The 18,172-nt window shown below is 42.3% G+C and overlaps 1 protein-coding gene across 1 annotated transcript in view; it reads right to left on the bottom strand.

The window, feature by feature from the left end:
• The window catches only part of LOC311248256 (uncharacterized protein), a gene marked incomplete at both ends in the record, with an annotated part of 119,605 nt that overhangs the window by 93,730 nt on the left and 7,703 nt on the right, over nucleotides 1-18,172 (bottom strand). Inside the window, 2 exons of the mRNA XM_084339173.1 lie at nucleotides 2,126-2,598; nucleotides 15,993-16,134. Coding sequence (XP_084195299.1) covers nucleotides 2,126-2,598; nucleotides 15,993-16,134 — 615 coding nt within the window. The remainder of the gene's footprint in view (nucleotides 1-2,125; nucleotides 2,599-15,992; nucleotides 16,135-18,172) is intronic.

The following is an 18,172-nucleotide window of genomic DNA, read 5'->3' on the forward strand; positions in this document are numbered from 1 at the left end:
GCCATCTGGTGGCCGATCGGCGGATCGCCCAAACAGGAAGTGACGCGCCGGAAGTGGTGCTCATCCATATTCGGTCCGGGCACTCGCTATCGTTATCGGGACTCTAGCTCGACACACTGGACAGCGATCAGTTGCCAATAACTCGATAAACAACATGATTTGGACGTATATACTATTATACAACCTGGAAATGGATCGCATATATCGACATCCCATAATCGCGCACTTTCTGCTCCACGCTGACCACCCAACAGTCAGAGGAAGATGCGGTAAGTTTCAGCGTGTTTGCTTATTATGATCCATATAAACTGCTGTGATCCATGTATCGCCCATACTACATAAATGATTTCTTCTTCTTCACGTCGGCCACAGACTTATAAACCAGAACCAAAACGTTGCTACATCCTAAACGATAGATACTTGACGTTGAATGGGCCATAGTAATGTCAATTTAGCAATACAATTTAAAAAGTTATAGCCCTGCAAAGAAGGGGAACATCTCCATAGACTTATAGTGGTGGCAGAGAGGGGATTAAGATCAGAATAATCCCTGGCAGATAAAGGGTTAATGAACATCAAGTACAAAATACAAAATGTAAATGAAATATTTTCACTGTGCTCCTAAATTTCTTTGTGTGCTCCTACATTTTTTCATTTAGGAGCACATGTGCTCCTTGGGAAAAAGGTTAGCGTAGAGCCCTGATGTGCACTATGTGCCTGAAGTCAAGACTCGACAGTACTGAACTAGAAAAAAACCTGGGAGTGAGGCGCGGAGGGAAGTGGCCATTTTTCTAAATAAAATACCCGAAAGACTATTAGTATAGGGAGGTATAGTGGTTATGTGATTGCTGTTTCCGGCTGGTCCACCATCTTGAAAACACAATGTATTTGCCCATTGCGCATTTCTAAATTGTCTCGTTTAAAACAAATAAAGCATCAACATTTGCATGGTGTACCTTTCTCATCATCATCATCATCAAACCTTTATTTGAATAGGCAGGTTAATTAAGAACAAGTTCTTATTTTCAATAACGGCCTATTTGGGGGTAAAAAGCCCCCTAGGGGAAAGGGGATGGGGATAAAATCAAATAAATAAAAATAAAACACAAAGGAACATTATTAAAAAGGCAGGACATACATACAGAGCAACAACTGAACTGAAGCGTATTTCTGTGCGTATTCATCCACAATCTATAGCTCAACATGACATTTTTTTTTTTCAAACAAAAATGCTTAAGTCGATGCCAGTCTCCACATTCGATTTTCATGTCAGAGTCAACTTTCCTTTTTTATATATAATCTTAAAAAATATTAAATTATTATTTTTGTAAAATACTTTTATTTTTTTATTTAAGTAAACCATTCTTATTTAATTCCTTTTTATATTTAGAGGCAGCCTAATTTTCATAGCCTAATTGATCTAAAAGATGCACATGCTACTGTTTCTGTTTGTTTATTAAAAACGGTTGATAGGCCAATGCAATGCTGTTATTATTATAGGCTACGATGGTGAATGGTGTCATTTTGATTTATTGTCGGTCAGCTGAGCCGATAACGTTCTGAAGGATTATCTGAACTGAATTTAACTGAAACTGAACATTTTAACTGAATTTAAACAGAAAATTATAATAATAATTAGGGGGGTGGGTCGACTATTCGAAAATGATTTTAGTCAGTCATGCACATCCCTGGTAGATACCACACCATGGTGTATATAGAGCAGTGATGGTAGGGTCTGGTAGATACATGGTGTATATAGAGCAGTGACGATAGGCAAGATAGGCATAGACCAGAGACTGTGTGCAACCTGTGTCTAATAAGGCTGACAGGGGCCTGCCATTCAACATGACAGACATGACTGGTGACTCAGAACTGTCCTTAGGGGAGGCGCCTAGAGCTGGCCTAGGTACATAGCAGAGACTTGCTATCTCTGGCTTTCTAACGGGACAAACTGGACTGATATGGCCTGCCTCACCACAGTTGCAACATATAACCTCTGACCTATTCCTGGCATATCCTCTTACAAATGGCTATGGCCTAGTCTGGCTCGAACTGGGCTGGTTGAAACCGGGCTGCCTAGGAGAGTAACTACCTGAACCACCCATCCCAACACCCTCAGACTTACCTCTGGCCTGGTGTAGTGCGCCAGCGTAGCGGTGGCCCCTTGGACCTCCATGTGCCGTCACATATGTTTCCACAAGCTCTGCAGCCTCCGCCGCCGTTTCTGGGTTGCACTCCCTCACCCAGGTCTTAACCTCTGGATACAACACCTTGATGTACTGCTCGAGGACCAGCTTCTCCATGATCTCCTCTTTGGTGGAGGTGCCATAACCCACCCATCTACAGAACAAGTCCTTGAGGCGGGTGTAGAGCTCATGGGGGGCCTCATCTGGTGGTGTGTCGTCGGAGCGGAACCATTGGTAATAAGTGTCACTGTTTATCTCATACTTCCTCAAAACTGCTGCTTTCAAAATGTCATAGTCTCTGGTATGAGCTGGGTCCATAGCTACAAAGGCACACCTGGCCTTACCAGTCAGCAGAGGAATGAGGCGGACAGCCCACTCTTGTCGTGGCCAGCCATACACTGCTGCCAGTCTCCTGAAAAAGAGAAAGATAAGGGTCGCATTCAACCGTGGAGCTACATATAACATAGTTGAATGCACAGCTCCTACAGGGACCGGATCTTAGCAGCACACTGATTGGAGCCAGGACAGTTTCAGTAGGATATATATGCCCGTCGCAGATGGAAACAAGTTCAGTATATGTCAAACTTATTTAGCAAACGATGGACCACGGAATACTTACCTCTACTACAGGAACGGCATAAGTGGTCAAGTGTCGAGCGCAACTTCATTGTTGGAGATATTGTGCTCATAGTTGATGACTCTGCACCTCGCAACTCATGGCTTACAGGAAGGATGGTGAAAGCTATCCCAGACAGAAGAGGACTTGTCCGTCAAGTGCAGATAAAGAACAAGACCAGCTATCTGGACAGGCCTATCACCAAGCTTTGCCTTCTACAGGAAGCAGAAGAGCCATGAGGACATCAGATGTTCACATTCATTGAACTTCATAGACTTTGACACATGAACATTGGATTACAGTTTTTTGTTTTGTTTTTCTGACTTGACTGACCAAGTGATGGTAAAGATCACTACTTTTTTGAAAGTGCTAGTAACCTCTGGCCTTATTTTGTGCATAATTGTACTATATCTGTAATGTTTTCTTGTTGGTCTCCTACATATTGTACAGTTGTGTAATTATTGTATTGTTAGTCATACCGTCACTTTAGGTGGTGGGCGTGTTAACGGGGGTTTGGCGGCAATAGTAGTATTCATATGGGATTCATTCACCTTTCCCTGCTGTTGACATTTGACTCTGCATCGTCTAGGCCAACTTGTGACGGCAGATTACATTCCTCAGACATCGCGAAAATGTCTCGCATTTTCAGAAATAGGTCAAAATAGAAATATTGCATTTTTGACTCCCCTAATACGCATGTAGACAGGAGACTGGGGTAAGTTGAGCCACTTTTCATATTCAGGATAACTACATGATGGCAATTATAGTTCACACCGGCTCAACCTTCCCTGGCCAAATGGCTCAACTTACCCCAGAGATACCATATGTAATTAATTAGCCCCAAAAGCTAAAATGGTGCACTTTCATGCTAGGTTTACTACCTCATGTTGCAGCTTATAGATATCCCAACTCGGGCGTCTAGGTGGCGCAGTGGGCAAGGCGCTCGCCACCAACACAAGAGATGCTGGGTTCGAGCCCAGCTCTCGGCGTTGCTACCAGCTTGGCTGGTCATTCATACCAATACAATTGGCAGTATTAGGGGGTGGGAAGCTGGTGGGTGGGGATTAGGGATGGAAAACCGGTTCCTAATTGTCCGATGCCTGGAATCGCATGCCTCCCGTGACTTTCGATTGCCTTATCGCTGCCAGGTTTTCCCGACCGTTGCGCATTTCAAAACAATAACGTTAGCACCACGCATGTAGCCATGGCAGACTATTTGATTCCTTAAGGGCTCGATATTGTCTGGGTTTTGGCCATATGCTCCCGAAATGCTCCCGCTGTTTGGCTACTTCTATGTGCAGTGAAAACTACTCTAATGCTTTAGAACCCAGTCATTGATTTAGTTCAGGGTAAGCTAAGATTAGCCGCGAAGCTAACGCTAGCTAACGTGAGCTAACGCTAGCTAATCAAGCTCACAGAGAGAGATAAACAGCCGACAGCAGGTAGTACAGGTACAAATACAATAAAACAAGGGGTGGGGGCTGTTGTGTAAACCTTGTACTCTTTAGTTCACATATAAGAGACAGAGGGTTGACTGTGTTTAGTAGTAGGTACCGTGCAACATACAAACAGGTCCGTGTAGCAACACAAGCCCATAGCTTACAGGACAGGGGCCCGGGGAGGGAGCGGTGTGTGTGTGTGCAGGGAACAAAATAAGTACCAGCCAACCGCCAATGGCTGGTAAAAAATCTGCCTGGCTGGTCGTTTTTAAAATCTACAAATGGCTGGTAAGTCAAAAAGTTAAGTTTGTTCCCTGAGAGCAGAGCTACAAAGCAGTGCGCCTATTTTGCGAGCCGAAATAAGTCTGTGGTTTTTTCTTCTTCTCACAACGGGTCAAATGCATCTAACATGCCTTGCATCGTCGCCATTCCTTTATGCCCACATCGCCCGAAATGAACGTTATGTTAGCGTAAGCTAACAAGCTAATCCTGATCAGCGGCAGAGCCATAGAGAACAGCAGACAGTGTGGACTGGGGAAAGGGAAATGGGGGGGGGGGGGCACTCTCCCTTTCTCTGTGTGTGTGCGTGCGTTTGGAAAGACGATGAAGTCACTAGTCAGGACTCAGGAGAGGAGTATATTGTAGTAAACTGAGGATTACTGAGGATGCACAGATAATGTTGATATTCAAATATAAAAAGGTTTCGAGAGGAGTGGAAGTTTGAAGACAGACTAGACTACAATATGATGTGGGGGTGGTGAGTTGAAACAGTGTGTGTGTCCCCGACCCCACTTCTATGTTTCAATAAATTATTTGCATTTAAAACTATTAACGCTGACTCATTCCTTCAGTCCACTCAAAATTATGCTAATATTCCTTATGTTGTTTATGATATTAATTGAAAATAGCATATGAGAGTATTATATAGTAATAATAACACATGGCGCTATACTAAAAAGCTATTTTTAATTTTTGGCTGGTAAAAAAATCTGCCTGGCTGGTAGTTTTTTAAATCTTTTGGCTGGTAAGTCAAAAAGTTTATTTTGTTCCCTGTGTGTGTGTGTGTGTGTGCGTGTGTGAGACAGAGAAGTCAGAGGAATAACGACCTGTTGAATGCAACTACGGTTCAATAGATTAAATTAGTTTAAGATATAGAACTGTAGTTACATTCAACAGGTCGTTATTCAATAGATTAAATTAGTTTAAGAATAAAAAAATAAATACATTTAAAGAGAATCTCAAATACATTATTTTATTTAAGTGTAGGCTATAGTTAGTTTTTTGTATTATTTTTTAAACAAACATGACAACACACGATTAGATATACAAGCATCGTTAACAGTGCACATCAGTTAACTCACCGTTTGGATAAATGTCTTATACAAGATATACCCCTAATACCTGCTATCTATTCCCCTACACACATATGCTCTTGCTCGCACCCCCCGCCCTAACCCTAACCCTAACCCAATGGATAATCCATCCATTATCATTCGCTCCTAACCAGACACTACCATTAAATGCTAGCTTTTATTCTCTCCACCACTTCTAACCACATTGTCAATTTGGATTCATTGAGACCCAAAATTCTTGCTGTAGATATTTCTAGATAAATCACATCGAGATATGTAAGAATCCAGACCTTTCGGCACATTTTTTCCGGTTGAAACCATCGTGATGCTATCAGTTTTTAAGCCACTGTAATACCAGATAAAACCAATCTCTTTTGCTGAATAGGTACTGCATACTCAAAAACATCATTCAGCAATAATACAGAGGGGTGTACAGGTATATTCAGATTTAAGAGATTTGATAATTGCCGAGTCACTTTTTCCCAGAATATCTTAACTGGTGGGCAGTCCCAATACATGTGCATAAATGTCCCCTCGTCCCCATTTGTACATAAGGAGCATTTGGAGTCTTGTTTAAGACCCATTCTGTTCAGTCTTATAGGAGTCAAGTATGTCCTATGAATATAGTTAAGATTGATTTGTTGATGGTCCGGGTTCCTTGATGTAAGTCGAACATTTGCCCAGGCTTCTTGCCAATCAAAATCTTTTTCTAGGTCTGGTATATCCCTCCTCCAAACCGAGTCTAGGTGGAGGGTTTCATACAAAGCCGTTAGTAATTGATGATAAAAATCTGATACAAAACCTCTCGATGTCTCTCTTTCATAGAAAAATGTGTGGTATCTGTGGTGTGCAATTGGTATCCATAATGGAACACCGTGAGCTTTCCAGGGTATCTGCAGGTTTAGCCCAGTCAGATTTAAGGCTTTTTAAGACTTTTTAATGCCACTCAGAATTAAATTTAATACCAATTTCACAATAACAAAATGGCAAAAATCATGCAACGACACCAATTAGTTTAAGTTTAGGGACACGTTGGTCCAAAGATGTTTATTAAAAAATAACTTGGAAACTTAAAAATCTTGAACTTAAAGGAGTAACTGGATTGGATGAATTTCAACAAAGAGGTGACCAAACATAAATAGCAAATATAGCTATACAAAATATACCAGGGGCCAAGCAGCAAGTGCAACAGCCACATTTCCGTCAGAACACATACTACCATAGGACTGATACCTGTAAGAACACATGATTATCACCAATGGGACTGATACCTGTCAGAACACAACTATTACCACCCTCCCCAGGGTATCAAAAAAGTCAACCAACAAACTAGATTCTTGTGCCGGATCTCCTCTCTGGTAAACAAGAATACCCTGAAGACTCTTAACAGGAGCACTCATTCAAGGGTACTACAACTATGCTTGCACCTCATGGTACCAAAGCACCTCAAAGGCCCTAAAAACAAGATTACAAACATCACAAAACAAACTGGTCAGACTACTGCTTAACCCAGACCTGGGCATTGTACGGCCCGCGGGCCGGATCCGGCCCGCGGGATGATTCTGACTGGCCCGCGAAAGATTACATGATAATAAAATAAAATAAAATAAAATTAAAAAGTTTTTTTTTTAATTTTTTATTTTTTTTTTTTTCATGTCAACGTTCACACGCACAGTATACGCTTAGGAGACATGCTCAAAAGATGTTGGTTCTCTTTGGATCCACCTACATATGTGAACAGACATTCTCAGTCATGACGTTTACCAAGTCCAGGTACAGATCCTCTCTCACTGATGAACATCTGGCAGCTGTGCTTCGCATCTCCACCTCAGACATGCAACCTGACTTTGATGGACTTGTTAAAGCTCAACAGAGACTGGATTTCTCACACTGAATGAAAAAAAAGAACTGAAGAACACTAAAATGTGGAAATATAACAAGTGAAATGGGACACTTGATATTTTTTTTTCTTTTTTTTGCAGTTCTGAAAACATTAAATGTTTAATATAGGCATGTAAAGTAAAAAAGGCTACAAAACTGGGACACTTTTCTTTACACAGTTCAGTGACATGTCTTGTTTATTTTTGCTATAAGATGATGTGATGTCTTTAGAAAGCTAAGAAAATCCTTGTTTCAATAGTATATGAAACTCAAAATGCCCTTTGTTATTAATGTTTCACATTTTGTTTATCATTTTGGAAATAAATTCTATTTGAATAAATGATATTTTTGAAAGCTAACCTCACCTTTTAATTGCCAAATAATAACATACACTCTTACCAGGGGTCAAAACAATGCCATTTACTGCTTTTTATATAGAAATAAAATGTATATTATGCATAATTGAGTTTGGAATTTTGGCCCGGCCCCCCAACATATTTTCAGTTGCTCATTCGGCCCCCCGGGAAAAATAATTGCCCACCCCTGGCTTAACCTCACTCCTAAAACCCACTTTACCCCTGCCCACATTCAAAACCGCTCTTAAAGAGCACCTACGGGAGGCTGCAATTAGAAACTGGGCACCGTAAATGTCCAACGCCCCCCCCCCCCCCCCCCAATGTAGTCTCCTCCCCATCATATGTATATATTTTCTGTTAGGATCTCTGGGTAACAGTACTGTATATTTGCATATGTCACAAATGTAACAGTACAGTTACTATGAATTGAAAATGGGGGACCCTGATGTAAACAAGACGAAAGTCTCTCTGGTCTGCATCCCCTTAACAATTGTGTGTATTGATCTGTTATCTGTTAATAAAGTTTTTCATTTATTCATCCAGTCGTTTTGTTTTTGTGGTTTGGTTGAATGAATGAAAACTTTGTTTAACAGATTGCAGAATGGGTACAATACAGTACGGCTCAATACACACAATTGTTAAGATGATGCAGACCAGAGAAAGACTTTAGTCTTGTTTACATCAGGGTCCCCCATTTTCAATTCATAGTGACATTTATGACACTCAACATACATGACATTTATGGCATAGGGACATACAGGTATATAGTACTGTTACATTTGTGACATATAAGATATGCAAATATACAGTACTGTTACCCATAGATCCTAACATACATATGATGGGAGGATACTGTACATTAGGAGGGGGTGGGTGGGAGGAAAAAATACATAGTGGGTGACTCTCATCGAACATAAACACAAACGTGTCCTTGTTTACATCCGTGAATAGATTATTTTCAAGTTAAGACCTCAGCTTCAAGTGTTGGCGTGGAGCCGCATGTTATCCAGACTTCTGTTGGTGCAGATGTTATAGTCCTACTGTACCTGAGATGGCGGGGCCGAAAAGAAATTCGAAATAGTAGTTTGCAGGCGCCGTTTTTGCAGAGGTACGCTTAGCGCTGCTCAGCATGTGCGACTCGACTGCTCTTTTTTTGTTGTTGCAGCAGGCCTCGTAATGGTCTTTGACTGGGACCAACCATGGCGCAAACAGTGGATTGTCGAGCCAGTTCTCGTTGAATTGGCACTTTCCCATATTAACGAGTGCAAATGCTAAACTAAACGTAACGTTATCGCTTCCGCTTCGCCTTGCTAACGTTAGCTAGACTCCACTGAAATTGTTCCCGGCCAACATAAGGACCCGTGTTGGTTCCGCCCCATTCCGGTCTGCGTGATGCTACAACGCGGTCAATAAAAACTCCCGACTTTATCTCCCGTTAACCGTACTTCCCCAGATTTCATAATAAAACATGACATGGCATTTTATCTTTCCTTTCTATGGCATTTTTAAGACCTCTGAAAATGGATTTAAGACATTTTAAGACAAACTAAGGCTCCGCGGACACCCTGGCTTTCAAACATAACAGTAATTGTGCGTAAAAATAATATGTGGAACCGGTGAGATTAATATTTTTTTCTATTTCCTCATAACTACAAATACCCTGTTTGTTGAAAACATCTCCTAATGTATGCCTGCCTTGCTTTTCCCATCTAGGGAATCTTATAGGTCGTTTATCAATCAGGAGTGCATTGTTATTGAATAAGGGAGTATGATTATGCCATTTATGTGGGTTGGAATATTTATTTTGTGTTTCACGCCATATCCGGATCGCATGAGTAATTATGGGACCAAATTTCAGTTCGCATTGCTTAATTGATACTTTGGTGTATACTATGTCCTGCAGTCTCTGTGGTGCTACTATATTTACTTCTAATTTTCTCCAGGATACTGATGCTTGTGGTTCAAACCAGGTTGTCAGTGGTCTTAAAGTGTACGCCTTAAAATAGTGGAAAAAATTTGGAAATGCCATCCCTCCGTCGGCTTTGTGCGGTGGATCTTTTTATACGTGGTGGTTTGTTATTCCAAATAAATTTATATGCGGAAGAGTGTAAATGTTTCCAATAACCATCTGGAGGGGGTAACGGAAGCATTGAGCTGATGAAGTTGATTCTAGGTAAGACATCCATCTTAACTATTGAAACCCGTACCTGTACTGAGTTTTTAAGTTTTGACCACCTGTCAAAGTCGTATTTTATTTTATTTTGGATTTCTATATAATTGTGTTTCACCGTTTGGCTTATGGTAGGGAATACTTCAAGTGTTTAACCATTGGTATTTCTTCTGGAAGACTTGTATTTTTTGCAAGGGCGTTCAGTGGGAGGAAGGCCGACTTTGGCCAGTTTATCTTAAATCCCGATAGGTCGCCAAAGTCATCAATCAACTTGAGAAGATGAGGCATTGCGGTGTTAGGGTTTTGCATGAACAGTATTACGTCGTCCGCATATAGACAAATTTTGTGTTGTGTGCCCTTGATTATGATTGGTTCTATGAGTTGGGATTGTCTTATATATTGTGCTAAAGGTTCTAGTGATAAATCGAATAGTCCGGGACTAAGAGGGCAACCCTGTCTAGAAGAACGTGATACCGGAAATATTCCGGAGGTGATTATACCTGTTGTAATCATGGCCGATGGGTCTTTGTATAATACTTTAATCATATCAATGAATCCTTTTCCTAACCCCATCATTTCTAATACTGCCCATGGGTACGACCATTCCAACCTATCAAAGGCTTTCATTGCATCCAGGGATAGCATCGCCTTAGGTGTGGTGTCGTCCTTGCTGGCATCTAGTACGTATAGTAATCGTCTTATGTTGTCAGTGATCAAGCGGTTTCTTATGAAGCCAGTTTGATCCGGATGAACTAAAGACGTCATGTGCTTTTGAAGTCTGATGGCTAATACCTTAGAGAACAGTTTGATATCGGTTCCGAGGAGGCTTAAGGGTCTATAACTACCGCACTCGGTGGGGTCTTTGTCTTTTTTAAGGAGAACTGTTATGAGTGCAATATTGTCGTTCTTATGAAAGTTCCCCTCCTTGACTGAGTATAAAATCATATTAAGTAATAGGGGTCCAATTATGTCCCAGCATGAGAGGTACATTTCTGGTGGGATACCGTCTCTTCCAGGAGCCCTACCACTTTGCATTTCGGTTATGGCCTTCCTGAGTTCCTCTAGTGTGATTGGTGTTTCTAACTGTTTAGCATCATCCTCTGTAAGTTTGGGGAGGTTAATTTGATTAAGATATGTGTCCATTTTGTTTTGATCAAAGGTCGTTTCTGATTTATACAAGTTGGAGTAGAATTCTTTGAATGTCGCGTTTATTTCTTTGGTGTCTGTTATAAGTCCTTGTTGTGCTCTAATGGAGGTTATATCTGCAAATGTTTCGTTAATTCTTAATCACGTAGCTAGTAGGTGACTTGGTTTGGAGCCTTGAGTGTAATGCTGTTGTCTTGTGCTACGTATTTGTACTTCAGATTGTTGTTTATAAATGGCGTTGATCTCTATTTTTAGTAAATTAACTTGAGATTCCAGTCGAACCGAGTAGTTATATTGTAAAGAAGTAAATAACGTAGAGTAAAGCGTTTCTAGTTCCGCCAGTTTTGAGCATCGATTCTTGCGTATTTTGGATGAGAAGCTATCAGTGAAATCCTTGATCATTCCCTTTACAGACATCCATAATATTCTAGGGTTCGGCACTGAGTTCAAATTCTTTAGTAGAAATACCGAAAGGGCTTCTTTGAGTTGTGTTATGAATTCCTTGTTATTCAGCAGTGTCGTGTTAAAGCGCCATCTTGGGGCCCGGGATGATAGTACACCAGATGATCCTATTAGAAGTAAATAACAGTGATCTGATAATGCATTGGGTACCATCTCCACTTCAGTTATCAAATAGCCTCGGGGTTGCAAAAACATAATCTATTCTGGAGAGTGTTTTAAGATAAGATAAGATATTCCTTTATTGATCCCCTTGGGGAAATTCAGGCATCATAGCAGCATGGGGGGGAGGGGGGGGGGTACAGGTAGTAAAACAACACAGTATACAGGTAGTAAAAAACAACACAGGCAGTGTAAACAATTTGATCAATATGGTCAATATAGTTTACTATCTGACTAGCTGAGGAATATTCACATTATTCACAGTGTCACATAAGGTGCAGTATGCATGAGGTAGTGTTATAATTTACTATCTACCGAGTATACATTATTCACAGTATCACGGTATCCACTGAAATATACATTATTCACAGTATCACAGTATCCACATAGGGTGCAGTAAGCCTAAGGTAGTGTAGGTTGTCCTCCTTGGGTTCCTATAAGTCCCAGGTCAATGTCTGGTAGCAGTCGCTGTCGCTGCCCCCTGTTGTGGAGCCTGGAGGCTGCTAGTCGCTGCCCACTGTTGTGGAGCCTGATGGCCGCTGGTATGAAGGACTGTCCGAGGCGGTTAGTCGAGTGTCGGGGGGGAATGAGTCTGTGGCTGAACGAGCTTCTCATCTTGACTAGCTCGTCGTAGAGGGGGTGGTAGGGGTTCTCCATGATGGCAGCCAGCTTCCTTATCATCCCCCTCTCTGCCATCACCTCAAGTCTAGGAAGCTCGACTCTCACCACGGAGCTAGCCTTCCTCACCAGCTTGTTGAGCTTGTTGGTGTCCCTTGAGTTGATGTAGCCTCCCCAGCATGCCACAGCATAGAAGAGGATGCTGGCCACAACAGACTGGTAAAAAGACTGCAGCAGTTTGTTGCACACATTGAAGGACCTGAGTCTCCTCAGGAAGAACAGCCTGCTCTGTCCCTTCCTGTAGAGGGCCTCTGTGTTGTCCGACCAGTCCAGTTTATTGTTCAGGTGTACCCCAAGGAACTTGTATGAGTCCAGCATCTCCACATCCACCCCTCGGATGGAGATGGGAATCGGGGGGGGCCTCTTCTTGCCCCTCCGGAAGTCCACCACCAGCTCCTTGGTCTTACTGGTGTTGAGTTGGAGGTGGTTGCTGTCGCTCCACCCCACGAAGCGCTCCACCAGGGCTCTGTACTCCTCCTCATCATCGTCGTCGGTGATGTAGCTTACGATGGAGGAGTCGTCTGAGAACTTCTGCAGGTGGCACCCGCTTGAGTTGCGGCAGAAGTCTGAGGTGTAGAGGGTGAAAAGGAAGGGTGACAGCACAGTTCCTTGGGGGGCGCCGGTGTTGCTCACCAGTACGTCAGACTGACTGTCCTTTAGTCTGACGTACTGTGGCCTCTCAGTGAGATAGTCCTTGATCCAGGCCACCAAGCCGTGCTCCAGCTGCATCGCAGAGAGCTTCTCCGCTAGCAGTGACGGCTGGATGGTGTTGAAGGCGCTGGAGAAATCAAAGAACATAATCCTCACTGAGCTGCGCGGCTTCTCCAGGTGCGTGTACGCTCTGTGGAGCATGTAGATGATGGCATCCTCCACCCCGATGTTTGCCTGGTATGCAAACTGCAGGGGGTTGAGGGAGTCACGCACCAGGGGCTTGAGGTGTTGCAGGACCAGTCTCTCAAACGTCTTCATGACGTGTGACGTCAGAGCGACTGGCCTGTAGTCGTTGAGGGTGCTGGGACGTCCCTTCTTGGGCACCGGGACAATGCAGGAGGTCTTCCAGAGCTGGGGCACCCTCTCCAGCCTCAGGGAGAGGTTGAAAAGATGCTGGAGCGGTGCTGATCAACAGGAGTACTTCCGGGTTGTGGGGTTGAGTGATCGCCATAGATCATTTACACCTGTATTCTTTGTCCATTCCTTTAACGCTTTAGATGACTTTTTTTGTTCGTTGGAAAAATTGGGATAAGACTTATCTAGCCCAGGGTCCCAAATAGGGATGCACGATATTGATTTTTTGACACCGATAACTTTATGCTCCTCAAGCCGATACCCGATATTTATTGTATTATAATTTTTTTTTAACTGTATATATATATATATATATATATATATATATATATATATATATTTTTTTTCAATTTTTTTTTTTAGTATTTATAAGCTCCGACGTCATCGGTACTGCTATCGGTACTCGAGAAATTATGGAGTTTTTTTTTGAGGAATTTAAACGTCGCAAACTAATCTTGTTGGCCGTTGTCTATTATCTCTCCTGCCTCTGTCTCTGCCTGCGAGCGGGCTCCCTCCCACACACACACACTCACTCACACACACACTCACACGGGTGCTGCGCTGCCGACTCAGTTCAGACAGCTCTGCTCTCATAATGGCGCAGAACGAAATGTTCAAAAGTCTGGGTCTATTTTACTAAAGTCGATGCTGACAACGCTCGTTGCCACAAGTGCAACAAGACATTTGCCAGTAATGTATAAGCGCTGGTACTTGTCAATGTGGCTGGCGGGGAGATAACGTTAGCTCCGAGTAGAGTAATGGCTGACAATCCGGAGGTAAATAAACGAACGAGAGCTTCTGATTGGTGGTAAGAAGAAGAGGTGGGTGCAAGCCGTGGGACGTAATTGGCAGATCGACTGTCTGTCTCCGAATGTAACGTGACTACGTCACAGCCAAGAAAGGGAGCGCTCGATTAGTGAAAAACTCCCTGTTCCTAAACCACACGCTATCAGTTTTACCACAGTACTGGCAAAACGGGAGGAGGCTATAATAAAAACAAGCGCCCTTCATCCAAATCCACCCACACCGGATTTCTTTTAACCAAAAAATGTATTATATGTTATCGGAGCTATCAATAATGTTATCGAGTTTATCGGGATGACGTCATAATTGCTGATATCGGCCCGATAATTATCGTGCATCCCTAGTCCCAAATGGCATTAAAATCCGCACCAATTATAAATGAGTATTCTGGAAGGTTTAACATTTCCCTAGAGTGCAGTGTAGAAATTAGTTTCGTATAGATTTGGGGCATATACCGCTACCAACGCTATTTTCCTATTCTTGTGTATAATCTTAGCTATGGTTATCCGACCATCTGCATCAGACCATACTCCCTTCAATTCAATATTCAATTTCCGTTTCACGACTATAGCAACTCCACGGGTTCTCGTTCCAAAGGAAGAGTGGCTAATGTTATGGTATGTGTTGTCCGCTAACGTCGCTTTGTCTCCCACTAAAATGTGCGTTTCGCTTAAGAGAGCCACATCCACCGGTTTGTTTTTCATCAATGTGAGCACGCTTTTGCGTTTATGTTGATTATTGAATGTTTTATTTTTTACAGTTTTTGTATTTTTCTGACATGGGGGCTCAACAATAAATGACAATCAGAAATGTCAAGTTGCATGTTGTTATTCTAACCAGCTTAGTTCTGTTGCATTTCCAATTTATTTATGTAAATTATAAAGTGATCAGGAATCGATAAGGGAATCTATACGATAAAATCCTATCAATTCCCATCCCTAGTGGGGATCGGACGTTGTGGACAGCGACTCCTACAGGTCGGTTGGTGCGCCTGCGCAGTAGAATCAGGAAGCGACGGGGGCGGTGTGTCCCTCCCACGCAGACCCTCGCCGCTGAGAGATCGCGCTGTGCAGGTGAAAAGATGAGACGGCTGCCTCCTCGAGTACCGGAGGGGACACATGATGCAAGGCTTCGTCCACATTGCAGCCGGCTTGTGGGAGGCATGGCCTAACAACGTTCGAGACAGGAGAGGGTAGAATTGGACAATACGAAATTGGGAAGGGAGAAAAATTGAAAATGGGGAGAAAAAGTAGATAAAAAAAAAAGAAAAAGATATCCCAACTCATTTAACAAATGTTAAATGATCTATGTTGGTCTAAACACAATCCTCATGAAACAGATGATAGACTAAATTCACTTTCAAGAGTGAAAAATGTTTTTTTTTACCACTTTAGCCATGTTTTATAGTTTCCTAGAAACAAGGGGTGGCTCAATTTTGCCCTATGCTCAATTTACCCCAGTCTCCCCTACTGTGTTTCATTAAGTGAAAGAATATAGTTTAAAATAGATGTGGAACTGAATTATTATACGATGCGCGTCAGTGTTTATACTCCTCTGTTTAGCCCCTCACTGCCTTTTTATTGACAGCCTACATGTAGCCGCAACAGTTCCTTTCTTGCGCCGCTGCTGCAAGGAAGGAGCAATAAGTGGAAAACAATGTGAACATAATTGTACTTACAGATGTTGTGGTGTCCACAGTCTGATCAGTTTCCACAAGAACGTTTTGATCCAGATGTGAAGTCTTGGTCCAGTACAGTTCTGCCACAGAGACGTTAGAAGAAGGTTTTGATCCAGATGTGAAGTCTTGGTCCAGTACAGTTCTGCCACAGAGACGTTAGAAAGAGACTCTTTTAATTGTATCCAACATGTCTCTGGTCCGACTCACAACAAAAGGTAACACACTTGATCTGGTTCACAATCGGGTTAAAAGTCAGTAATGTTTGCACAGAGGAGTTGACGGTGACCGATCAGTCACAAATGTGTTCCGTTTAGGGATGCCCCGATCGATCGGCCAGCGATCGGTATCGGCCGATATTCAGTATAAATATGAGATCGGTGAATTCCGATAATGCTTTATTTTCGCCGATCATGAAAACCGATCGATGACACGGAAAACATGATCCAATTCTCTGCTGAGTTCTCACTCGCTCTTCTCTCACAGCCACACTCTGCTGCTGCACGTATTGCCCCTCCTCCTCCTCCCCCTCCCAGACCCATCTCATGTCAACAAACCCTTCGGCAAGACTCGACTGCATGAGCACCGCAGAGCTCCTCTTTCAACATAACAAGCATTAAATAAAATGGCCCAGTCTATTCACTTTTGTTTAATACATGAGGCGTTGTCTAATGTTATCTAGCTACTGATAGCTCCTGATATCAACGTCTGATATCAGTTTGGTATTCGTTTTCGCAAGTGCTGGGCTGGCTAGCGTTGGTTAACTAGCTATCGTTCGTGAGCTAACGTTAGCCACCAAGCTAACGTTACTGTTTAAACAAAACTACACAGTCAACTAGAGATGTTCCGATACCATTTTTTCCTTTCCGATCCAATTCCGATACCTAAGCTTTGGGTATCGGCCGATACCGATATTTATCCGATACCAGTGCATACATTAAAAAATATATATATATATTATATAATTTTTTTTTTACAGATACTGTTACTGTTTTTTAGTAATAACTAGAACGTAATGGTATTTATTCAACAACAGGTGATTGTATATATTTGTATTAGTATCATTAATCAATGAGTATGGGGCTGCAGCACTGCAGATATACCCTACTCCAATGATCCACACGGACATTAAACAGTGTTGCACTCGCTACCCAGTGGCTCTGCAGATATACCCTACTCAGTCTGTAAGCTAGTGGCAGATAGAACGTTCGAATGTTGTGATTTTCGATGCAAAATAAATATTCAAAATTCTCTTTTGAAACTCCGCCTCAGACTCTTATCCTTTGGCACTTGGAACTTGCTGTACTTTGCTTGCAGGTCTGCAGCCATTATTGCTGGATTATGAATAGCACCAACTTTAGACACAGTAACATTATCAAGCTAAGCTAGCTGACCTAGCTCGTCTTCCCGCATTGACATTTGATAACGTTAGTCAGCTAACGCTAGTCAGTAGCTACTTAACTTAAATACGATTCACCGTGGGTGCATTATTGTTGATAGACGATCACGGACAGTGTCAGGTCCTGGAGAAAGGACAGGCGATCATCTGATTTGATGTAACGGGCGGATGTTGTTCCAACTAGCTAGCTTTTCAGCTAATGCTTCATAACACCAGCAAAACACATCCCGTCCGAGCTCCCCGTCACACCGCACTGTCGGGGACAATGGAATTTAAGAAAGTGTATCTGCTGTTAACACTTTGGTTGCCTTGGGTTAAATTAATGATATACCATAGATTGCCAGCGCTATTTGTCTATGGAGAAAGTCCCCTTCTTTGCAGGGCTATAACTTTTTAAATTCTATTGCTACATTGCCATTATTAGGGCCCATTCAAAGTCCTATATGTATTGTTCATTGTGTAGCAACGTTAAACTTTTTCATTCACATATTCATAGTAAAGTATGGTCTAATGTATAAGTATGTTTTCATCTCTTTCTGCAGCTTTCTCCAGAACGTGATATATAGCCCCAAATGCATTATATTGATGATGAAATACAGTTTGATGGCAATCAGCGCGATATAAAAAATTCCAACTAGACGTACTTCTAGAAGTTACTACACGTAGAGCTGCCGCGATTACCGCATTACCGCGGTATCGCTGTTACATCACGGCCACCGCAGAGTAGGCTGAATACCGCGTCACAGCTGTTTTTTATAATAATAATAATAAATTACCTCCGCTC

The sequence above is a fragment of the Notolepis coatsorum genome (genome assembly GCF_963971535.1).
Source record: "Notolepis coatsorum genome assembly, contig: SCAFFOLD_550, whole genome shotgun sequence".
In the NCBI taxonomy this organism is placed as follows: Eukaryota; Metazoa; Chordata; class Actinopteri; order Aulopiformes; family Paralepididae; genus Notolepis; species Notolepis coatsorum.